This window comes from Phragmites australis, chromosome 11, assembly GCF_958298935.1.
Source record: "Phragmites australis chromosome 11, lpPhrAust1.1, whole genome shotgun sequence".
NCBI classification, from domain to species: Eukaryota; Viridiplantae; Streptophyta; class Magnoliopsida; order Poales; family Poaceae; genus Phragmites; species Phragmites australis.
The window spans coordinates 29703190-29727949 of record NC_084931.1 but is presented as its reverse complement, the minus strand read 5'-3'; the positions used below and the strand labels follow the sequence as shown (position 1 = coordinate 29727949).

Here is a 24760-nt window from a genome sequence, read left to right as displayed (position 1 = left end):
CCGTGCGCTTGACCTAGGCATGGTACAAGACCTCGTGCCATGCCAGTCCAACCCATCTAGACCAGACCGTGCTAAACCGTGCCTACAATATGAGACCAATCTAAGTAGATATGGCCTATTTGGATATTTTTATGCACAGGTACCTGAGTCGGATGAAAGCCAAATAAACATATGACAACTATGATAGTAAAACAACTTCCAAGATCATTGATTCACCATTCTAGCATCTCAGCTGAAAGAAAAACCATAACATGCAAAACACAAGCTTAGATCAAGCAAGGCGTTATGCCATTACCCATCAGTATCGAGGAACTACGTAGCAGAAGACGGAAGTTAACGCCACACATCAAGTACCATCATAGTGGCACTGGTGCTCTCAGAGTTGAAGGGTCCCCTTATTTAGGCAAATACTACTTCATTATAACATCACAGGTCTACTGGGCCATCAGTAGCTGAAGCCTCTTTGGCAGCTCTTCCTTCATTGCGCCAACAACCCTATCCTTAACGTCGCCCTCCTTCATGAAAAGGAAGGTCGGCATGGCCTCAACACTGAATTGCTCAGCAATAGTCTGCTTAATAAATCAATCTCGTTAGGAAAGCAGAGGACGAAAATAACAGGTATTTTGCATTACGATACTTTGCAAATAGTGTGAGAAGTTCTACAACCTTAATTTCATCAACATCAACCTTCAGGAAAACAACATTTGGGTACTTCTTGGCCATATCAGCAAAGATTGGAGCCATGATGCGGCATGGTCCGCACCACGACGCGGTAAAGTCAATCACCACCTGTCATGAGGAAAACCGTATTATCTATTATGCATTCATCCAAAGTAGATGAAACATGACTTCATAAATCTGTCGATACTCAACAACTCAAAATAAGCATATCAGATCACGTGTTTCAAATTGAGATGACTCAACAATCTCTGGATTGGAAGTCTGTCACAAAGTTAAAAACTACCAAAATGACCGCATTATTACTTCAATAGCGCACAAGTATGACAAATGATATCATAGTTTAGCGCTCTAGTTACTTAACGTGGTCCGTTTTAGTATACAAACTTGAACACACTCTGATATGAGTATAAACAATTCAAACCGGGCAGAATTTCAGCATTACGAAATAAGGGATGATTAGAAGAGCATGCTTTCTCAAGTTAAAAGGAAGCGGCAAAAGTATTCTCCGTCAAAACAATAAAATACCAATCCGAACTTGTGGGGCAACACTGCACATAAAAATAAGAGTGGATTCACAAAACAACAACGATTGTGCTATTGTAACACAAAACAATAATTATTGTGTCTAATAACACAAAACTATAAGTTTTGTACACCAATTTCACACATAAGCTGATTTCCGTTATCTTTGCCACCGAAATTCACTTCACTGATAAAAAATCAGTAGTCTTCTGTTCCAAAAAAAAATCTAGAACTTTTGCACGTGTTCCATAATCCATTTGCAATCCATTTTAATATTCTTCTTATATGATGGACTAATTTCTAAATTATTTTTAGCCCTAGGTTATATAGTGAAAAAGTGAGTTACTTTGTAATGCTCTATTTATATGCAATGATAAATTATAAAAGTAGCCTTTTTAGATAATTTTAGTTTAAATTCTACATCGGCCTTTTGTATGAATCCAATTAAAATAGATTGCACATGGATTATGAAACACGTAAAAAAGTTCTAAATTTTTTGGAGAATCAGAAGACCACTGATTTTGTATCGGCGAACAATGACGGCAAACAGTGAATTTTGACGGCAAAGTAACTTAAATCGGATTATGTGTGAAATTAGTGTATAAAACTTGTAGTTCTGTGTTACTAGATATAATAATTGTAGTTTTGTGTTACTAGATATAATAATTGTAGTTTTGTGTTACAAATGACACAATAGTTATAGATTGTGCAATTCATTCTAAAAATAACGTTACAGCAGTTGTAAAAAGAGCTATCCATCTGCCAAGCAACCGTGTTATAAAATACTAACAGAATATTCATTTACAAAACATGCATGATTACTCGGAAGCTGAGATCAACCATCAATGCAGCACTATTCACTTTTCATTAAAAAAACCAACAAATTGACATTGATGTGAAACAAAAGGGCAACATCTCACAAAAGATAAGTTTCCGCTGCAGCCAATTCTCATATCTGCTGTCATCACATTTTCCACCAACCGGAACTATCAAAGTTAACATTAGAAAATCTTCAGAAATGATAACCCATGATTTAAATAAAAAGGCACAGGTTTTCCTTCGATAAACCCTCATATGGTATAAAGTAGTAGATCCCTAACACCAAAATAAAATGGGGGAACGAAAACCCTGAACATCTTAAATGTAGGCATCCTTGATACCACTCTGTCACTATTTCTAATATAACCGCTCATATGGTGGCTTTAAAAAAACCCCTAAACAGCTAAACTGCTCCCTGAATCATCCAAAATAAACAGAAACTCCAACTTGATTAAGCACAAACTCGGCACCAGGTGGCCAGGTGCCCGCTCAGTGGAGGGGGATAATAGCCCCGGTAAACCGCAATCACACCAACCAGATCAAAATAATTATACAATAATTGACACAAAAAAACAGAGGAAATACACTTCATATCTTGCGGATTCTTAGATGAAACCTAGGTCTGGACTGATCTTGCTGCCTTGCAACAACATAAAGGAAAGGCAAGACGAACAAAAAGAGAATAAATGAATACCAGCTTCTTGGCGCTGTTGGCCTCCTCGATCTGGATGCTCCACTCGTCCAGGCTGTGGATCGCGATCACCGACCCCTCCGCCGCAGCCGCCGACGCCGCCATCTCTGTCTCGCGCACTCCTACCGCTTCTCACGAGAGTAGACACTGGACGCAGTCTCTCTCTCTCTCTCCTCTCCCCGGCTCGCCACCAATCGAATTCTATATCCTATGGGATCACATTACGAAGATGCCCTTATGCCCGGAGGAAATTACGATCAGGGGCTCAGAGCTCTAGTCAACGGTCGGTAGAGCTTCTCTGCTGTCCGATCGGTAACGAACGGTTGGATGGGTGTGTTCACGCCACGCGGCAACCATCTGGATGCGAGTGGCGCTGGCTGTGAGCCTGTGGCAACGTCACACCGTTCGTCGCCTTCGATCTGCTCACGCTTATTACGTACACCCTCATTGACATTTCTGATTTCTCATTCTCATAGCTGCTGGTTTTTGTCACCTTGCACACTTACAGTGTCAAAATTAACCATGATTAAAAAAACGTAACATAGTAAATTCCGTATAAACTTAGATCCTCTACCTTTACCTTTATGGAGAAAAGTTATCTATGGCTTTAACTCTTCCGCGAGCCTCTTCCGCGAGCAGAGACGAGCTGTTGGATGGGGAGGATGACCGAGATTTATTGCTACAGCAGTGCTACAATGGTTCACTGCACTGCTACAGTGTTACTACAGTGATTCATTGATCTCAGTCCATTCCGTATACGTCTCCAAATGTTGATGGGGTCCACTATCCCACCATCAGAAAATCTTTGATCACACAATACTGAGAATGCTACAATTTTTCATGATAATCGATAATTTGAACGACGAATGACGAGACCAGTAGAAGCTACGCCTAGCGCAATTGGTCAGAGCACGTAGCGTTCGAGCTTCTTCACAATCGGGTTTCCCTACTGTATTTCACTAACAAAAATGATGAAACTATGGCAAAATTATGTAAGAATTACTAACTTAGCATTCAATACGTACGCCTGAATACAGGGAATGAACTCAAATGCAAACAGTATGCTACCTCCAAACTTGCACGCTTACAGTGTCGAAATTAACCACGATTAAAAAAACCAAACTTGCACGCTCACAGTGTCGAAATTAACCATGATTAAAAAAACGTAACATAGTAAATTCCGTATGGACTTAGATCCTCTACCTTTACCTTTATAGAGAAAAGTTATCTATGGCTTTAACTCTTCTGCGAGCCTCTTCCGCGAGCTGTTGGATGGGGAGGACGATCGAGATTTATTGGTACAGCAGCACTACAGTGTTCACTGCATTGCTACAGTATTTACTACGGTGATTCATTGATCTCATTCCATTCCGTTTACACCTCCAAATGTTGATTGGGTCCACTATCCCACCATCGAAAAATCTTTGATCACGCAATACTGAGAATGTTATAATTTCACATGATAATCAATAATTTGAATGACGAATGACGAAACCAGTAGAAGCTACACCTAGCGCAATTAGTCAGAGCACGTAGCGTTCGAGCTTCTTCACAATCGGGGTTTCCCTACTGTATTTCACTAACAAAAATGATGAAACTATGGTAGAATTATGTAAGAATTACTAACTTAGCATTCAATACATACGCCTGAATACAGGGAATGAACTCAAATGCAGACAATATGCTGCCTCCAAACTTGCACGCTCATAGTGTCGAAATTAACCACGATTAAAAAAACGTAACATAGTAAATTCCGTATGAACTTAGATCCTCTACCTTTATCTTTATAGAGAAAAGTTATCTATGGCTTTAACTCTTCCGCGAGCCTCTTCCACGAGCTGTTGGATAGGGAGGATGATCGAGATTTATTGCTACAGCAGTGCTACAGTTGTTCACTGCATTGCTGCAGTGTTACTACGGTGATTCATTGATCTCAGTCCATTCCGTATACGCCTCCGAATGTTGATTGGGTCCACTGTCCCACCATCGAAAAATCTTTGATCACACAATACTGAGAATGTTACAATTTTCCATGATAATCAATAATTTGAACGACGAATGACGAAACCAGTAGAAGCTACGCCTAGCGCAATTGGTCAGAGCACGTAGCGTTCGGGCTTCTTCACAATCGGGGTTTCCCTACTGTATTTCACTAACAAAAATGATGAAACTATGACAGAATTATGTAAGAATTACTAAATTAGCATTCAGTACGTACGCCTGAATACAGGGAATGAACTCAAATGCAGACAGTATGCTGCCTCCAAACTAAGCCCAAAACCAAATCTCGTGCAACCGAAACTACATGTAAATTGACCAGCCCGATCAGAAGAGGTACTTGGACAGCACGTATTTGGGGGCAGGCCTCCTGTCCCCGAGCCAGTGCTGCATGTGCACGCCGATGGCGTCCAGGTGCTGCCCGCTCCGGCCGTGGAACCCGACCACCTTCCCCTCCGTCGTCGCCGACGAGAAGTAGGCGCCGGCCTCGTCGCCGAACGGCCCGTACTTGCCCCGGTTGGTGATGAACGTGAGCGACCTCAGGACCCGGGACCCTTCCTCCCTCCTGCTGTTGTAGTAGCCGTACACGCATGTGAGCACCTCGTGGGGGTAGTCCAGCTTAACCTGCAAACGCATTCAGAGAACAAGGACGTCATGCATGCTACTGAAGAAACATGGCCCATGTGTTCTCAGCGAGCACTGATGGCATGTCTTGGATTCTGCACTCACCCTGTGGGTTATGTGGCCACTGTTCCCGTGCCTTGCAGACCAGATGGAGTGGCCACCCCTGTCGTACTCGATCTGTATCGACCCGATGAACGCGCCTCTCATGATGTAGATCTGTTTCACCCCGGTGTAAACGCCATCGTCCCATGGCCGGCCTCCCTCCCCGCCCCACGGCCCTGGCCCCATTGGGACCGGTTCTTTCACCACGCCATAAGCAACCTGCAGAACGATTTGAATGCATCCTTAATTAGAACTGTTAGCTAGCTATGGTATGTGGCAATGGCTTTCTATGCTTCTGTAAAAGATCCAGATAAGAATTTCAGTTACCTCATCGTCCGAGTCACTTTGCGCTTGGGCAGGCATGTGGTAAAGCAAAGATGGACTCGTCGTGGTCCTTGTTCTGCTAATAAATCTCTGTGGTGCCACCTTGCCTTCCTGGACATGAACTCCAATGCCATCGATGTACCAACCCTCCCTGCCATGAAATCCTACTATCCTCCCATTGGTAAAACTTGTGGAGAAGTATGTGCCGTACTCATCCCCATATGGTCCGTATGTCCGCTTGTTCGTGTGGAACATGAGCGATCTAACAACGGTTGGGCCCATGATTATTGCCGAATCGTAGTACCCAGTTATATGAGTCAACACCTCGGACGGGAAATCGAATACTATCTGCAAAACAAGAGTTTCGGATCATCCAAGCCTAAATGTTACCGTTCAGCAAAGAACTGATACTGCAATCACATTACCCTGTCAGGTGAAACACCTCCACTGAATCCGTGCTTGTTACCCCATACTGCCTGCCCATTTCGATCATACAGAACCTTCATAGAAGAAATTCCCACTGCGCGGGTCAAATTGATCTGCCACACACCGGTGTATACGCCATCATCAAAGATGGTGCCACCACTTCCACCCCAGGGACCATAAGTCTGAGGGCTTCTCACAGCTGCAGCTCCTTTCTCTCCGTAGTAACTAGGGAAAGAAACCATCTGCAAGGCAAAGTTCAGAATTTAAAGGTTGTACAATTATCAGAAAGACAGTGAATGGGCATGAGAATGCAAATGTGGTAGTCTAGTTTGTCACACCTTATTCCAGAGAGCTCCATCATTATAATCCGGGGACGGATTTGTGTAATACTGCTTGGGGTGATTGCTAGCATAAACAGCGTAGCTGTCGCCTCTATCTCGCACAGCGAGGACCATGTTGTCATGTCCAGGACCACCCTCAGTGAAGCCATAACCATTTCTACTATATGCGTTTGGGAGGCTTCCAGGTGAGGCTGGTGAATTCAATGGATTTGGAACATGCACTTGCTTCAGATAAAAGCCTATTGAGTTGAGATATGACCCAGACCGTCCATGAAATCCAATAATCTTGCCACTGCTCACTGGAAGTGAGAAAGGCGTCCCATCTTCAGTGCCGAAAGGCCCATACTTTGAACGGTTGCTCTGAAATGTCAGCGATCTTATGATGACCGGAGTCCCGCAGATTGATCCGTAGTAGCCACTTACAGATATAAGGATTTCGTCAGGAAAATCTAGCTTCACCTGCCGATTACAATGTATAAAAAATTTAGTTCAACGAACATGAAAATTGATTTGAAGTTCTGAACTTCCGCATCAATACAGAAGCACTTGTCGCTAGAATAACGATCAAATTAGGCTTGTCAAGTATAAATTCAGTGCAGCTTCCACAAACCAGATTAACAAAATGGCAAGTATCTTCAAACCTCATCAGTATTCAGAACTGTATACAGATGTTCATACTTGTAAGCATCAATACTAACAATCACAGAGATGTTCATTGCAGCTTGTCCAAATAGGGTAATTTTGCAATCATGCTAGAAAACTGCAAACTTCAGTAAAGATATGGTAAACTAGACCTTATCTGTTTCAGAGCCTCCATCAGTGCCCCCGTGTGTCTCTGACCAAACTGATCTTCCTTTCAGATCATACTCGATCCTTATTGAGTCAATAGCTGCACCATGGGTGATCACGATCTGGCGTATTGTCGAGTATACACCGTCATCCCAAGGGTATCCTCCTGTCCCTCCCCAAGGCCCAATCACTATGGGGCTCTTCCCATTAATGCTTTTGATGCTCTGCTAGACATAAATTACAAACTTTTTGGTAGAGCACGATAACAGAATTTGAATTCCAAAAACTATAAGATATATCAATAAAATACTGTGTTTTCATTTCGTCGTTAGTGAAATCAAGTACCGTTATGACATTCAGTTAGCAAGCTTTCCAGGGAAGGACGAAGTTGCAATGGATGCGAACCCCGTTCCAGATTCCAAGATTTCCAAGAAATTCAAAGGGTCCAAAATTTTCCAATTCCAAAATTGGCAAATGAAAACATCACATGTTTTGTGATGTGCTATGATCCCAACTATTCAGCCAAATTCTAGGATGGCATTTCTGAAGGTTCTATGCATGCCTAGAAGTTCATTAATCATTATGCCATTGTTGACGCACATATGTTTAGGAAAACAAACACAAAAATATGCACACACAAGCTCACGAAGAAACAAAAGAATGTACCATTTTTCGTGGCGCAAATAGGCTCAAACACTTAAACAGACAGAGAACTGAGCTTATTCCTCCTACTAGTACCAGCCAGCCACTTCGTTGTGGGCTTAATAAGGCAACAAGAAACACCCACCTGCCAATTTATAGGATGACCAGAACAAAGGATGCCAAGGCCAAACCAGCCACTGGCCACAAGCAGGCAGCCGCGTTAACGGTTTAGGAGTCCTGAAAGCAACCAAAGGAACTCGATTCTCTGACCTGCTGGAGCCAATTCACACACAAAGGAAACATGACGCGATCAATCCTTTTCCAGCCTCTCGTACTCGCATTTTCCTGATATTCGGTCCCTTGCCTCGCCGACTTTGCATGATTCCCTGCATTAGCGATGCAAAATTAAAGAAGCGACATATTTTAAGATATCAGTTCTGCAATAGCAGAATGTTTTTTCACTCGTTATTCTGCGTGTTGTGTGTGTGGGTGGAGATCACCTAGCAGAAAATAAGTTTCAGGGTTCTTGATTCCGACTTTGAGATGGGGATTGCTTGCTTGTGCTCCACCACGCTCTTGATTTCTTTTCCACCAGGCGCCGCACTGAGAAACAAATCAAATGAAAAACAGGAAAGTAATGTCATGAACCCCTGCAGCAGCATATGGCAATGGCATCAATCTGAAGAGAAAGATAGAGAGGAAACAAACGCACAACCAGTTACCAATCTGGCATGCGCACTTGGCTTGCTTTAACCTTTCGAAGCGGCGAGGAGTTCGATGCCTGCTTGGCCCCGAACGCCTCCCACGCGAAAACCAATTTGGTGGGCTCTTTTTTTTCTTGCCGCACCTATATGAATTGGAGGCCGCTTGGCTTGTGCGCGCTGGGGAGTCGCGGCGAAGAGCGACGGTCGGTGTGGCAGAATCGGGGGAGGTCCCTTCGTCACCTCACTAGTCAGCAGGCACCATTGGCGTGCATCGAGCGGGCGCCGTCGGCCGCTCCCCGACTCCCCGTTCGCTGCTGGGCGAGCGGATTCGCCGCATGTGGCGCCAGCTAACAACGTATCGGGATCGGATCATCGGAATAGACTTTACCAATCATCCGATACGGATACGGATACGTCGAGCGGGCGCCGTCGGCCGCACCCCGTTCGCTGCTGGGCGAGGCCACGGATGATTGGTTTGCACTTGCACGGCGCTGGAGGTCATGATGCCGGAATCGAATTCTGAAGAATCCCTCCTCAACATCTAGCCAGCTGCTGAACTAACGTGGAGAAGTTTGCAGTATTACACTTATATCTTTATTACTTAAAAAATACGTAATATTTTTAATATTAAATAGAATATTTATCATCTATTTTCTTTACTCTAACAGATGATTCCTTCGCTCCATCTTGACACGTCGCACTCGCCCTCCCTTCTTCCCCCCCATCTCCATAACTGTCTCAGTCTCCTCTCCCCTGATCCCCTCCCCAAGCAACACCGCCTCCTCCCTGCTCGCTCCCTCCACAATCAACACCACCTCCTTCCCGCTCACTTCCTCTCGGATCCCCGCACCTACTCCTCGGCTCACTGCCGCCGCTGCCCCTTACACGACCTCTGCTCACTGTACAAGCACCTATGCCCACGCCTATGTCGCACTGCGCACCCCGTCGTCGACGCCGCAGGAAGCCCCGATGCTTGGCTGTAACATCCTGAGTTTAAACATGATAATTAGTTATAAATTTCACTCCAAATTAAAAAAGTTTATGATTAATTAGGCTAACTAATATTAAAAAATAGGTATATGAAGGTATATATATACTAATATGTATACATTCACATACATATATATTATGTGTGTGTGTGTATATATATATATATATATATATATATATATATATATATATATATATATATATTAAAGGTACTAAGTTGAATAGGTGTTCTAAAATGCACTAGTATCAAATTCAAGATAGTCCCTGTATTGAATTGGTTCATACACATTGGTTTGAGATTTTTATGGCTCTTTGTATGGAGATTTGAAATTGAATGTCTCTCAATTTTAAATCTACTCTTAGATTCTATTCAGCTCAAATTCAATTCAAGTTCAAATTATTTGATTCAAATCACCTTAGAAATATAAATTAAAGATCAAATATTCCAAATGGAGTTGATCATAATCCAAAATCGAATCCAAATTCAAATGCCCCATTTGAATTTATCCCAAAATTTCCTCTCCTTTTCTTTTTTCCATTTTCTTCCCAGGTCAAATCCTTTTTCTCTCTCTTCTCCCTAGCGCGGCCCAGCTGTCCAGTCCAACCGGCCATTTCTTTCCCACACACGCGCACGTCCGACCTAGTTACGCCCCGTTCCCTCACCCGCACCCCCACGCACCTCGGTCGTCCGCGTGTCAACCATCCGACGCGTGCCTGCGCGTCCTCTCCTTTCTCCTCCCTCCTCCACCTCACTGCACGCCGGTCGCCGTTTTCCCGTCTCCGGGAAATATCCCGACTGGCCTCCGCTTCTCCCGCTCTCTCCTTTCTCTCTCGCTCTCTCTCCGCCCGTACTGTGTGACTTTCGTGTCCCTCCCGCGCGTGGATGGCGCAGAGTGCCCACGCTATGGGAAACGTGATGGGCGCCGCCCACCGCCTCGCTGCTGCGCAGTCCGTCGACGTCCGCATGACGCTAGCGAGCTCGCCGCCTCTCTGTGCGCCCCTTCCCCTCTATAAATAGCCTAGACCCAACCTCTCTCCTCCCCCCTTTTCCCTATTCACCGCCGTCGTGCCTCGTCATCACTCCATCGGACACCATCCCATTCTCGTCGTCTCCGAGCATGGTGAGCCTCCCTGGATCCCTTAGCGTGTTTTGTCAATCCCGTGCACTCTCTTGGCTGGTTGCCCCATGCCGCCATGTGTTTGTCTTCCGCCGCCATTCTTTTGCTCATCGCCGACGTGCTAGTGCTCCGTGTGTGTGGCTGGCCATCGTGCCGTGATACCTAGGGGCCTCATGCCCCTTTTCATTGTAGGTTGGCACCTTCCAATACAGGGGAGGTGCTGCCCAATTTTCCCGCGCCACATATCTAGTATCGCTCTCGGCGCCAGCTGCTGACATTGAGCCCACCACCGAGTCTATCATGTTGTGAAGATCCCTGGTATGAAATTCCTGTCGTGAAACCCTGGACGGAATGCATCGCCAGCGAGCCTTCCAGTGACCTCCGCCGCAATCCCTCACTACCATTGTTCTCTCCCCCTTCTCCGTCGTGTCCCTGCGCGCACGCGTGATTGAGCTCGCCCGCGCGCCGCTGGGCCTGTCCTGCAGGCCTGGTTCGACCTAATAGCGGCCGACCTGCCAGGCTGGCCCAGCCGCCCATAGGCCACGCTCCCATAGGCGACCCAACTCCCGTAGTCCACTAAGCCGCTCGGCCCAAACACGAGCGACCCAGTACTATGCAGCTTAGTACTGTGTAGCCCAAAGTCCGACCCAATTTGAGCCCATATTAGCCCACCTAGTACTGTTCATATGGCCCTTAACCATAGGCACCACCTATAAATAGTATCATTTTATAATTTTTCTGATTTAAATTAAGATTTAATCTTTCGGGAGTCATACCTTCTCCATTTAGGCTCCAATTTCAACGATTCTTTCACCCAAATTCATCTAAATTCGAGATCAACCCATCTATCATATTGTGGTATCCATTAGAGCTCATTTTACTTTCTATTTGGTGTTATTTGATTCTTCTCTAGTATAACTTGTAGTTGATCGCAGTTGTAATTGCAGAAAAGCACAAATTCTACGCGAGAAGTGTTAGAAGTGAGGAGGGTCCTGATTTCAACCGAGAATTCATGGAAAACTTCGGAGAAGAAAAGTCCTAACTCCTTGATCATACTGAACCTATGATTTCTAAATAACCGACATGATCAATTAAAACTGAACTTATTATCGCATGTGCTATGTATTGCGCTTTAACAAACTACTTGTAATACTTAATCCTATCAAACGCTTGCCATGTCTTGAATAATATCACCCAAAATACATATTACCCTAGGATTACATGTTGTTATATATATTAATGACATATTACATCTTGATATTTAGCATGCTTAGTATTAAATACGTCCTCTCAGAGATGTCGTTTCTAAAACACCTCTCCTCAGAGTTAAGATTTACTGTCATCAATGATAACTCATATACCATGAATCCTTGATGGTTGTGAATTTCGTGATGGTTATGAAATCCTTGATGTCGTGTGGCATATGGTGGGTGATTTGTAAAACTAGATGAAAACTGTTTGGCGGGACCAGGTGGAGTAGTCCTTTGGATGAGTATGCTCCTGAGAGCTCGGGTCATCTCTATGGTATTTATTGCCAGAAAATATCTACCCGCCCACTTAAGGATCGAGTCAATTACCTCGACATGCTTAGCCACTCCCATATAACCATACGTCTTGAATGGGTAGAACTTGACTTTTCCTCTCACCAGACTGAGTTAGGCATAATACTAGGAGGTTGAGAGTAGCGAGAGGCTAAGTGCCCATCTATCCCTCTGTCTGAAGGTTTCTAGAACCGGTCTAGGTTTAAAAAGGTGGCTAGCCTTCAGTGCATGGCCTCTGGGGTTGGGGTGTCTCGTAGAAAAACCTGATAGGAAAGGTGTTTGGAGGGTCTTATGACTTGCTCCTCCGCTTGCTACGGTTGGAGACTGAGTATATCGTTTAGGTAAAGTTGTACAACCTCTACAGAGTATAAATCTATTCGAATGGCCGTGTCTACGGTCATGGACATGCGAAGCATGACCCCATTTGACTAGACTCTGGGTGCGTGTGTCTTGATGAGTGTCTGTGTGGACTAGATGTCCGTGTGGTGAAGTTCCTTGCTTAATCCGTCAGAAATTATGTGGTACTACAGGTACACCAGATGTGATAATAGGGACTGCAGAGTGAGGTGTAGTCTCTCCTAGGACCGAAAAAACCCTTAGATACGACTTGTTACCTTGTTTTGAATTATTCAAACTATTTTGAAGTTTGTAGTAGATGACATAATTGAATACCTGCATAAAACTGTTTTACGCTAAAACCAAAACTGTAAAGTCTTACCCTTGAATAGTATAGAGCTTGTTGAGTACCTTTCGTACTCACTCTTGCTGTCATCTAGATGAAGAAATCGATGCCGATTTTGCCGAAGGTGAAACCAAGGATGAAGAGTAGTCTAAAGAGTCACGTTCGCACCCTCGCTACTTGTGGCTTGGTTTTTTGCTTTCCGCTGTGTTTTATTGGCCGTTAGGATAGGTTTGTAATATAAAGTATGGTTTGTAACTTTTTATACTCAGAACCTTAATATTTATGTATAAAATTTGATTGTGATACTATAATTGTTATACTGTGTGTGGAGGTGGACTGCAATTGGCGAGTATTCGACTCGTTCTGTATATAGGATGCTCTTCCAGGGTTCCGAGTTCTTCGTTGGCGCCAAGATGATCTGGAAGTCTTGGGCACCCAGAAAGGTGAAATTCTTTGCTTGGCAGGGTTTGATAGGGAGGTTGTGGACAGCAGATTGTCGGCAGCGCCACGGTCTGCAGGTGGATAGCTCTTGTGCATTCTGTTCCCAACTTCCTGAGACGACGGACCACTTGCTTCTCCAGTGTGTCTGGGCGAGGGAAATCTGGTGGCGACTCCTAGGTGTTCAACCTCCTCTGGATCATCCGTCTTTTTGTGATTGGTGGCTCGACTTGAGAGGTAGAGTTGTTAAGGACCTGCGCCGTGGTCTGGACTCTCTTATCCTCCTAGCTGCCTGGACAATTTGGGTCACGCGTAACAACATCGTGTTCAATAATAGCCGCTCTTCTACCGCATCGATATCGACTTCCATCTGGAGTGCGGCGGAGCAATGGTGCGCAACCGGAGCGGTTCACCTAGCTACGCTTCTGTCTCACTTGCGTAGCTCTCAGTCAATCTTATAATCTGTGCAGTGCGCTGTAGCTGGCTACTTCCTGTTGCTTATATCCCTGTATTTCCTGTTGCTTATCTCACTGTATTTCTTCCCTCTTTCTTCTTTCTTTCTTCTTCTGTGGACCTAAGGGTCTGTGTATCTAATCTCAAAACTTGGCTTGCTTCCGGATCTTTCTTCCAGGTCTTCCTTAATGCAAAGATACGCACGTCTCCTGCGTATTCTAGAAAAAAATAATTACTGCATATTCTCTATGAGGCAAAAGATGGAACAAAAATATTTATTCCTGGTTGCAGATGGTGGAGTGTAAGTCAAGCAAGGACCTTCAAGTCCTATATCCAAATCAATTGAAACCTCCCATCTTCTCGTTTTTCTCTCTCTTTGTATGCACCATATATCAGTGGAACTATTGGTGGATGCTTGATTTTATTATGTCAATCTTATCTAATAATTTTCTTTTCAGAATATTTCATGACCATATGAACCACCTTGATCATCGTTGGTAGCACGGTAGCACACATGGATCGTAGCATTTGAAAAATTCTTGGCTTGGTTTGCCTGTCCGGATTATCTACTCATCTTTGTTTGTTTCATGTCAGAATTCTATTCGAGTGATCGAGTCGTTCCTCCCTAGGTTGAGGTTCTTCGCCTTCAGTATCATCCAAATGCCATCAACGGGCAACAAATGATTGCTAAATAGGATCAAACTACACTGACATAATGCTGCAGGAAGGAATCAAATCCATGATTACATGCAAAGGTATTTGCCTGCAAGTTTTATGATGAGTAACATTGGTGTATGCTTCAATCAAACGACTGATCTGAAACTTAGTGGCTCTTGCAAAATGTTACTATTGAGTACTGAGTTTGGTAGTAGTTTCTGCACCTGGATAGTTATGTTGCTGCTTATTCTACTCTTTCCTCTGTCTATTGAATCCTGATGAGTAACAATACTAATGATAATAGGAAGCCCTAAAAGCTCTTTGGCATGCAACATATCCTGATCAAGAACTTCAAGTTTGATATCTAAACAGTGGAAGGACGTGAGTTGGCAAGGAAGAGAAATACATTCAGGAAAAGCAGTCTATGGAGAATTGACTATTCTATATTCTTTGCCAAGACATTCCCTGTAAGCAACATGTGGCAATATAATTGCTTTTCATTTTTTGAAAGTGCCCTCTTCCTCTTGATGGTTAAGTGGTAAGTAACCATCTTAATATTTTGTTTCTACATGCGTCATTTCAAAGATTGCTAAAGAAACAATGTGGTAGAAGAGCCCAATTGGAGTACCCTTTTACAGTTGCTAACATAAATATTACATTCATGATCATGCAGATACTTCATCTCCAGTCAAGCAATGGCCTAAAGTCTCGAATATATCATGTGGTTATGCCTCTAAATTGTAATTTTCTTGACAAGATGATATCGACTGCCTAAATTGTAATTTTCTTGACAAGATGTTATCGACTTCAGCTAAGCCCAAAACATTTGTAAGCTATTTTCATCCAAATGTTCTCATGTAAGACTATTGCAATATCTTTTATTTTATTTTATTTTATTTATTTGTATTTTTTTGCTCTAGCATGTGAAAGTACCATCAGTTCAACCAAAAAAACTCAACAATGCAGGATATGAAGCACAATCGAGACATGGAGTCAACTTAGCATCAAGGAAAATCTGATAAAATTCATGTTTTTCACATAGTTTAGAGATGCAAGTAAATGCTAGTAATACGATGAGTGAATGCAATGGAGAGGATATTGGGTGAGTTAGGATCTCATCAGTAATGCGAGTGAACGCAAAATTGCGCAAAATTCAAGATCACCCTCTCTGGCGACAAGCACCCCTCTAGGATCTGGTAAAAAGGTAAACACTACGTCTCCAAAAAAGCAAGAAATGCTTCTCTTCTCCCATGGCAATCACTGAACAGATGACAGTAAGACACTAGGTGAATTTGCAGGAAAGAGATGAAGTGCACGGTGGTGATCAACGGTCGGTCTGCAGCAGCTGATGATGCTCATAGCAGGATACTCCACCGTCATCACGTGGCAGGCGTTGTAGGTCCTCTACATGGTGCTGCGTGACGTTGACTCAACGAACGCAACGACATGGAGTAATCAACGACATCACACCACTTTGGTTTTTGTTTGTCTTATTGTGTTTTTTAATTGTGATGATATATATCTATCCTGCTTGACAATGCGCATGTACATTGTGTTGGCCGGTAATTCTTCTCTCCGTACATCGAGCGCTTCAGGAACCTCTGCCTTGGCATTGACAGATGGAAGGGTTTTATCAGAGCATCAGACCCACGTAGAATATGTGAGCAATATTCTTTCTGGACAATGATGAGTTTATTTCTTTTGTTTGGTCAATTTGTTCTCAGTAGCATGAAACAGTAGGAAGCGCAGTTTGTTCTTTTTTTAGTGTTGCCTATGTCCTTAAAGTGGATGCCAAAAATGCCTGTTTGATTATAATTACACAATAGTATAAGATTTTGAAATATGCCAAATGCCAAAATATCACCTTGGATTGTGTGGTTTTTCTATAAATAGTCTGAAATTGTATAATAACAGTTTTGAAGTGATTATATGTAATCCTTGCATGGTTTGAATCGATTCTTTGTTTTCTTCTTAAATTGAGATTTGAATTGGATCGAAATAGTATCTTGCATTTGAGAAAGTGTTCAAACACATTTTGATCATATGAAGCTCTGACATGTAATCATTGCATAAATAGAATCGCCCTTAGGGGAAAAAAACTATATATTGAGTGTCATATTTTTAACCGTTGCAACACACGAGCACATTACTAAGTAGAAGAAGGAACTAGCTACCACAAGGCTACTTCATTCGCTGACATATAATCTAGTTTTTTTAATTTATACCATTATAAATATCACATTTTAAAATATAACACTGCACTTTCTGTATTCAGAAACATGTCATTATAAATATTCTAAAATTGGATCCATGTTATTATGGATCTTGTGAAATTAGATCCAAGTTATTACGAATCTAAATCCAATTTTATTAGATTTATAATAATATATTTCCAAATATTCAAAATAGTAATATTTATAATGACATAAATCGTAAAAAAAAACTTATATTCTAAGCACTACATGGCTACTTCATTAGCTGACATTGTTGCTCGTGTTTCATGCTTCTGTAGCATAACCACAAAAATGGGAGAAGTACACTTTACACAAATATATTTATTAGGTCTGGTCCTCAATTGTGGTACAAATTCAGCGAAACGAAATCATCCGTGCAGCGGCTCTCTAATAAATTGATAGGCTAGAACAAGTCTGACATGTACAATCATGTATTTCACTCCAGAGTATGGTTCACAAATACATGGCAAATCTGAACATCTCTGTGCAAGACAACCAACTTAGAGCTAGAGTCTGCAAGAAGACGGCAGGGATAAGGCAGCTAGACTAGGCCTACTGCTTGTACAAGAGCTTGCTGAGATCTGTATTGTTGGAGAAACAGAGAAGGTCAGCACACATGAAAGAATAAGAATTGAAGGATGTATTGCCTTAAGATATGGATGTCAAAGATAACAGTGCTTACTAAAGCAAGTTTATTTAATCTTACCTTCCATCCATCACTGATTATATGATCATTGATCCAGCAGTTCCAACAAACCATTCCAAGAAGGAACTTTAGAGAAAGACTGTTTCCTCCCAATTCCTTCTATACCAGTTAAGTTGCCCTTGGCCTGAAATCATAATTAATCAAATACTCAGTTCGAATACACAGTTATGTGCATGTTTTACTCCTAATTCCTGGAGCTCTAACAGTGAGTTAAAAGCTGAAAATAATATGTAATCAAATAAAGGTAGAAACTTATGTAAAAATTTGAACAATCCACACCAAACTCTCAGGTAGGTCAGACCCCAATCACAAACATGACTAAAGCTCAACTGAACCCATAAAAATATATTGTATGTACCTTTAAGCACTGATTGCGAACTGTATCACAAATAGGATAGTCATGGGGGCAGCAATAATGGTTATCCTTGCAGCAAACTGCATTGTCTAGTCCGCAGCAGCTCCAGGAAAGGCAAAATCCCAAGATGCGCCAGGAGCAACAACAGGTGGATCCTTCAGGGCAGTAGGTAAGCACGCTGCATTTCATTGGACCTGGGCTTGGTGGAGGAGGAGGATTCGGGCTTGTTTTTGTAGGAAATGATGGCATCTGGTTTATACCGCAGACACCATTGGAATTGTCAGTGTTTCGATGCATATGCATATAGCCCTTCATTCCCCAACGTTCACCCCACGAATTTTTCACAATCCAGTAATCCTTGCCACCTTCAGAACCATAACCCACGATTAACACAGCATGATCGAGAGATGTTGGACATGGACCATCAAAGATACCCTGCATAAGAAAATATTAGAAGGAAGTACAATAAATGGTTACTGTTCTGGAACACGTCAGTGAGAAGAGACCAAATTCTGTCTTTGTACCTGAGAGTATAGCTGAAATGCTCTAGCGCTGCCACATATTCCTACACTAACAGGTTGCTGGGCAACAGCCTGGAGTAACAAGTCTTCATTGTTGGAAGGTACATCACTGTAACCATCAATTTTAACGACTCGTCTTTTAAGCTGCAATATAAGCAAAAACATAGTATAAACATGACACGGTGAAATTGTGAAAGGCATCTAAACATTTTGTGCAGGTTATTTTCTACACCACCATGTTACCTTGTTCTTGTTACATGTTCCATCTGCTTCACGATAGGGGTAATCATCCTCCGTATCAATTCCACCATTTTTAATCACGAACTTATAAGCATAATCCATGAGGCCACCACCACAACCGCTATTATAGGATCTGTCACAGTCAATTAGCTCCTGTTCAGAAAGGCTGGCCAGAGAGCCGGTCTTGATTTTGTTTATTCCTTCCATAGCACCTGTAGCAGAAAAGCTCCAACAAGCACCTGAACAACAACCGAGACCACATTTACTGAAAGTAATTGGAAATGGGTAGCACCAACAGTTAAAAGTGAAAAAATATTATTAAAGGCCCTTTAACAAAAGGAAACAGAAACAGGATACAAGTCAAGGCACTGTAAAAACAGATCATGTTGTGTCAAGCATCACTCCTAATTGGCTGCTCCTATTCCTACCTTGCGAAACAAGATTCCTGAGAAGGTTCTTATGTGAATCTCGTTACTATGTGCATCTTTCTAATTACCATAGGTATTTTAACATAATCCCAACCTAGAACACTGGATTGCGGTAAGCAAGAGCATTGATATTTACAAATTATTATGCAAGCCATAAAGGCCAAAGTGCCAAGCATATTGAAAACATGCACATCGATTTCAATAGCAAGAAGCTAAATATATCCATATAAGAAATTCTTTAATGCAGAACACTGTAAACAGGAATGACAGCTATAAAAGTTTGACAGATCACTAAGGCCCTGTTTGTTTCAGCTTTTGATTTTGGATTCTGGAAAGCGATTATGAGAATCAAAATCTGGTTTTATAACTAGAATCCAACGCTAATCTCACAATCAGCTTTTTAAAATTCACAATCCAGAATCAGCTTTTCTAAATGCCACAGCTGGATCAAACAGGCCTAAGCCATGAAGCCGAATCTCACAGGAAACCCTTTCTAGATGAATATCATATGAAACTAGAGGTGCAACTCTTGATCTCTGATTTATTTAGTTGTCGCAGAGGATTCGATCAAGTTCTATGGACAGTACAGGTGGCTAGGCATTCACTACAACACCTTCTTCACTCCAAGCATAGTGAAGCTTATGGCATTTGAATCTCGTGCTGGAAAAAGCTCAAATGACTAAAGCAAAATACAGCTTGAAATTCTAGTCAGTAAAATTGCAAACAGTCCAAGCAAAATACAGATTGAAATTCTAGTCAGTAAAATTGCAAACAGTCCTGTACACAAAATGTTTAAAGTCGATTGGTGTCACACCACATAAAATTTTCCAAGATTTTCTAAATGGACAGGATGAGAAACACTAAAAGAGGCAAAGCGGGCCAAATGATGATTTGTCACCGCTAAAAATGAGCTTATTTGCCACTCTGACCGACAATCATAGACTCAGACGGTCCCATGTCATTGACTTGGGTGGCATTATAATCAAAGGGGCCAAAGTTTTGGGTGGTAAATCATCAATTTTTCATGTGCTGCTAACCTATTAGTTTCCAACAATATTCTCAACAATCAATCGGAACAATAAATCTGATGTAAGAAGGATGAGCTTTGCAAATTGCAATGTAAGTGTATAGCAGATAGAGATAGGTGCGCTCACCGCAGCTGCCCTGGTCCTTGACCTTGGTGACCGCGCCGCTCTGCCTCCAGTCCACCGCATCGGGGACGGCTCCGCCGCCGCCGCCGAGGCCCCGGTACGACACGCCGCCGCCGTGCCCGAGCGCCGCCCCTTCTGGACCGACGGCGAGGCGGCCGAGGCGCGCGGCGCGGAACTCGTCGTGCGTCAGGTCCGCGAAGGCGTTGAGCGCGAGCGTGTAGGACCTGGACGAATAGGCGGCGTTGGCGTTGTGCGCCGCCACGAAGGCCGCGTTGCCCGCGAACGCCGCGAGCCGCGCCGCGCGCTCCTCGGGCGTGGCGTAGGACCTCCCGTGCTCCGCGCACCACGCATCGAACAGCGCCTCGTACGCCGATAGGTTCTCGGCGCCGGCTGTGGCAGCAGCAGCCGCCGCCGCGCCGGCAGCGGTCGAAGCGGAGAGCAGCAGCAGGGGTAGGAGGAGGTAGGAGGCGGCGGGCATTTTGGCGACTCCCCCGCTCGTCCGGCAGCACTCCTCTGCCGCCTCTGGTGTGTTTTGGTTAGGACCAGAGAAGCGTAGTTCAAGTAGGGTTTGCGATTTGGTTTGGACTCTGGGGAGCGGAGAAGAATGGAGAAGACGAGAGCACTGGAAGCGCAAGGCAAACGGCTGATTGGCTGATCGATTGGAGCTAACGATGGACGAGGACAGGGGCGACTTGTTTTCTTGGGCCGGCGAACCGAGCGATCAGAGGAGGCAGATTAGTCAGGGCGTGACACACGTGGAGTCGGTAGAATGGATGTATTGCGAGTAGATAGTAGATAGAGATAACAAGGAGCCCAAAGAATTATTGTTTGTTTTTATTGTTGAGAATATTTATATATTTATATACGTTGAATAGATACGATGAGAGGATATATTTATTGAAAATGTAATTTTTAATAGTCATAATTCTCGATAATTGATCACATGACTACATTTAAAATATGTCTATCCATAACACTTCCTATTGATCAATTATTTCAGTGGTAATTTCTTATTAAAAACCCCTCTAAAATCCTGTGGGAAAATATAAGGAGAAAATAATATGTTGATATGTTATGAAAACTTTTTTAAAATTTAATGAAAAAATGTAAGGAGAAAATAATATAACATATATTAATAATTGTCTCATTATATACTCATATGAGAAGCCTAGGTAGGAAAAAACTTATTGGTGAGTTTATATAACAATAATTATGATCTATGGATCATATTAAAACCTTCAAAAATCTCTTTAAAAAATAGGAGGGATAAGCTAGATATTGCATCATTAAAACCTTATATGAGAAGATCTATAAAAAAAATCATAAAAAAAAGAGTGCAATATAATATGAATAAGTTATTATTCAGATATCAACTCCTCCTGAACCTTGTAAATCTTGTAGTCACCGCATAACAATTCCATGAATACATTTTGGAATATGAAAGTTGATAAGGACTTAGTGAATAAATCGATTGGCTAGGTTATCATATGATTTAGTTTGCGAGATTTCTATCTATCCATTATTTTGTAATTCATGACGATAGAATAATTTAGGGGAAATATGTTTTGTTATATTGCTCTTTATATAACATGTTTATATCTAAGCAACACAAGAAGTATTATCTTTTAAATAATAGTTGATGATTCAATAGAACCAATACCATATGACTATTGTATGTGGTTGATCATTCTGCGAAGTCATACATATGTATATGATATTTCAGAATAATAGGTGGAAATATCCTCTAAAATCTATTTTGATGACTCCTATGAGAATGCTATATCATCGTAAAATCAGTCTGTGATATGACGTTACGATGATCAATTATATATCCAGTGTCAGAATATCCCACTATGATCGTATCTAGATTTTTCTGATAGAATAACTCTAGATTTTTGATGTCATAAAAATATTTGCAGATATTATCTTTGACTCCCACTTAATAGTGTTGTTGGAGCTGTGCTATTTAAGCTAGCAAGTTATCTGTAAATACAATATCAGTCATGTTGCGATTTGCAAGATATATAAGCGTTTTGATGGTACTAAGATATAGAACTTAAGGTTCAATATCTTCTCATCGTCAATCTAAGGTATGAATGGGTCTTGATTCATATTTAGGAATTTGATGACTATAAGTTTTTTTATGGATATGATTATCCAATATGATTTGGATATTAATAGATTAATGGATAAATATTTTTGAAGTAATACGCTTAAGTTGTAGACTCAAGCGAAATTTGGTTTTACCCAAATCATTAATCTCAAATTCCGCCTTAAGATTGTTGCATACAACAGGAGATAATACAAATCCAATTGAGATTTCATTATGAACACACATATGTAATCATTGTAGTTGGAGTAACGTTTATATAGAAGGAACTCATTTAGTCAGTTATTCCACAATCAACTTAACTGTTTGAAGTCATTGAGTGATTTTAAGATATACACAATATATATTACAATTTGTATTTAGATTTAGAATATGAAATCTATTAGGGACTTACATGTTCAAACCTATCCAATTCATTTGATCTGCCAAAGACATTGAATATGAGAACATAATTTCCACACATATCATGGGGTATATAGCATCGTAATTGATTTCGGGCCTCCACGTGAACCCTTGTGCTACAAGCCTCGTTATTTTACCACCTTATGGAATGATAATTTGTTTTGCTTCCGTAGGGAAGACATCGTGTTGTTGAGTAAAAGTGATTCTCCTTAATTACCACTAAAGATGGCCAATTGAGCTGTGCCTACTTGACCGGCCCGAGGCACGGCACTGTAAGCATGGCCCAGGCACGGCCCAGGCACGAATGTAGATGGGCCGGGTCGTGCCTGGGTCGACGCCTCGGCACGGTGGACCGGCACGGCACGACCCGGTTTAGACGGGCCAGCACGAGCATGACCTAGGCACGGGCACGACCCACCTCACCCCGTATCGGGCCCCCGCCCCTGCGCCGCCTCGCCACCCCACCCTTGCGTCGCCCCTGAGCCACCTCGCTGCGCCACCCCGCCCCGCCTCGCCCTACCTCACCGTGCTGTATGCCCCCGCCCCGACCGCCACTCGCCCCTGCCCCATCGTCCCTGCCCTACCCTGGCAGCCCGCCCCTGCCGTCCCCGTCCCACCCCGCCCGCCGACCCTGCCCTGCCCTGCCGCTCCGCCCGAGAGCTCCCCACCCTGCCCGGTCATGCCACCCCTGCCCCGCCGCCTAGCCCCACCGCCCAGCGACCCAGTATGGCCTGTCGTGCCGCAACCGTGCCCGGGTCGGCCCGGCACGGTACTATGCTTCACGGGACGTGCTGTGGGCCGAGGGCCGGCACGACACCACTCATTACAGTATCCGGGCCTATCGGGCTGTGCCGGGCCGGCCTGGCCCGACTGGCCCATCTGGCCATCTTTGATTACCACCTTTGGTTTGACTAATTTGAGTGCTAAAGCACTCTGACTAGGACTTTTGGTCTGGATCCAATTGAAGGTGTACGGCCATTTTGATAAGAAATATATATCCTGATAATTTATAGTCTTTGGTATTTATTGATTTTATGGAATCAATATAGTTTGTGAAAATATTATCCTATTTAACTCCATGTATTTTTCAAAATAATGGAGCCAGGGTGTTCCCATGACCCAGCGCTTGAATTTATGTACACATATGTGCTGGACATTTGGATGTTGAATATCCATATGTGTTTAAATGGTGAATATCCATAAGGTGTCTATCAACTTGATATTGATTTGTATTTACTGTTTTTGAGGATGTTCTCTCATGTTTATAAGAATGCTCGTAAGAAGTTGTATCCCTTTGTGACCATACTTCTCCATCTCTTATTTTTATTTGAGAGTTGAGTGGTTTTGTTATGTACCTCCACTCTTTCTGGCACATTAATAGCGGGAATCGGATTTGATGACATATTTATAACGAGTAAACACATCTGTCTGATTATTTGTAATATGTTGCAAATACAAGATGTTCTTAGTAAGAGTTCAGATCTCTGTTACGTGGATATGAAGACTGAATATAAACGTGTATGACATTCTCTTATATTTATGGTATTCTTTGTGGTATTAATTTCCCCATAATACCATGAATTGTCCTCAAAATAATATAAGCATACGAGCAATGAATATGTCCCCTGTGAGGGACACAAGGTATTATATAATTGACGGATAACTATACCTCATATAGATCATTAATGTCCTTTGATGTATGTTGTAGGGTAGTGATATCGGCACGTATAGAATGTAACCGATTCACAGATAAGAAATACTTGACTGAGGCTAAATTTCTACATACTAATTGCAACAGAGGGAGCCGCATGATTGCAGTTAGATGAATTTTTTTAATGATGCGGTATGTAAAGCCGAATGTCACCAACAAAATATTGGCAAATTATAATTTTATGGTTAGTCATGCAAATAATTTGATTCTTTTTATGAGAGATTCAGCTAGACCATTATGAATGTGCACATATGGTACTTAATGCAATAGTACCCAAAATCAAATAATAATTGAATGCACATTAAGGAACATCATTATTCATGTGAATGGATTTAATCCCGCGTCTAGAATAATTTGCTC

At 42.5% G+C, this 24760-nt stretch overlaps 3 protein-coding genes and 1 long non-coding RNA gene across 8 annotated transcripts; 1 reads left to right on the top strand and 3 right to left on the bottom strand.

Moving 5' to 3' along the window:
* Positions 1–184: 184 nt before the first annotated feature.
* LOC133885717 (thioredoxin H-type-like) lies at positions 185–2897 on the bottom strand. Its single transcript, XM_062325454.1, has 3 exons — positions 2717–2897; positions 667–789; positions 185–569 (listed from the first exon to the last, which is right to left on the bottom strand). The coding sequence occupies exons 1-3, from the start codon at positions 2816–2818 to the stop codon at positions 435–437; spliced, it is 360 nt and encodes a 119-aa protein (XP_062181438.1). The 5' UTR covers positions 2819–2897; the 3' UTR covers positions 185–434.
* A 1997-nt stretch (positions 2898–4894) lies between these two features.
* On the bottom strand, positions 4895–8893 carry LOC133884616 (jacalin-related lectin 3-like). The gene is made up of 8 exons (XM_062324090.1): positions 8714–8893; positions 7984–8562; positions 7323–7541; positions 6526–6987; positions 6187–6429; positions 5765–6109; positions 5441–5656; positions 4895–5335 (listed from the first exon to the last, which is right to left on the bottom strand). The coding sequence occupies exons 2-8, from the start codon at positions 7984–7986 to the stop codon at positions 5039–5041; spliced, it is 1785 nt and encodes a 594-aa protein (XP_062180074.1). The 5' UTR covers positions 7987–8562; positions 8714–8893; the 3' UTR covers positions 4895–5038.
* A 5226-nt stretch (positions 8894–14119) lies between these two features.
* On the top strand, positions 14120–17172 carry LOC133884618 (uncharacterized). 5 transcript variants are annotated; one of them, XR_009903145.1, is made up of 4 exons: positions 14120–15746; positions 15841–15993; positions 16138–16202; positions 17055–17172. It is a non-coding gene; the product is annotated as an uncharacterized LOC133884618 (long non-coding RNA). The 5 variants fall into 5 exon arrangements; XR_009903142.1 differs by having other exon boundaries at positions 15841–16202; XR_009903144.1 differs by lacking the exon at positions 17055–17172 and having other exon boundaries at positions 14120–14640; positions 14847–15746; positions 15841–16478.
* LOC133884617 (low-temperature-induced cysteine proteinase-like) lies at positions 17071–20863 on the bottom strand. The gene is made up of 6 exons (XM_062324091.1): positions 20181–20863; positions 18602–18837; positions 18362–18502; positions 17841–18272; positions 17483–17606; positions 17071–17357 (listed from the first exon to the last, which is right to left on the bottom strand). The coding sequence occupies exons 1-5, from the start codon at positions 20653–20655 to the stop codon at positions 17508–17510; spliced, it is 1383 nt and encodes a 460-aa protein (XP_062180075.1). The 5' UTR covers positions 20656–20863; the 3' UTR covers positions 17071–17357; positions 17483–17507.
* Between the last annotated feature and the right edge of the window lie 3897 nt (positions 20864–24760).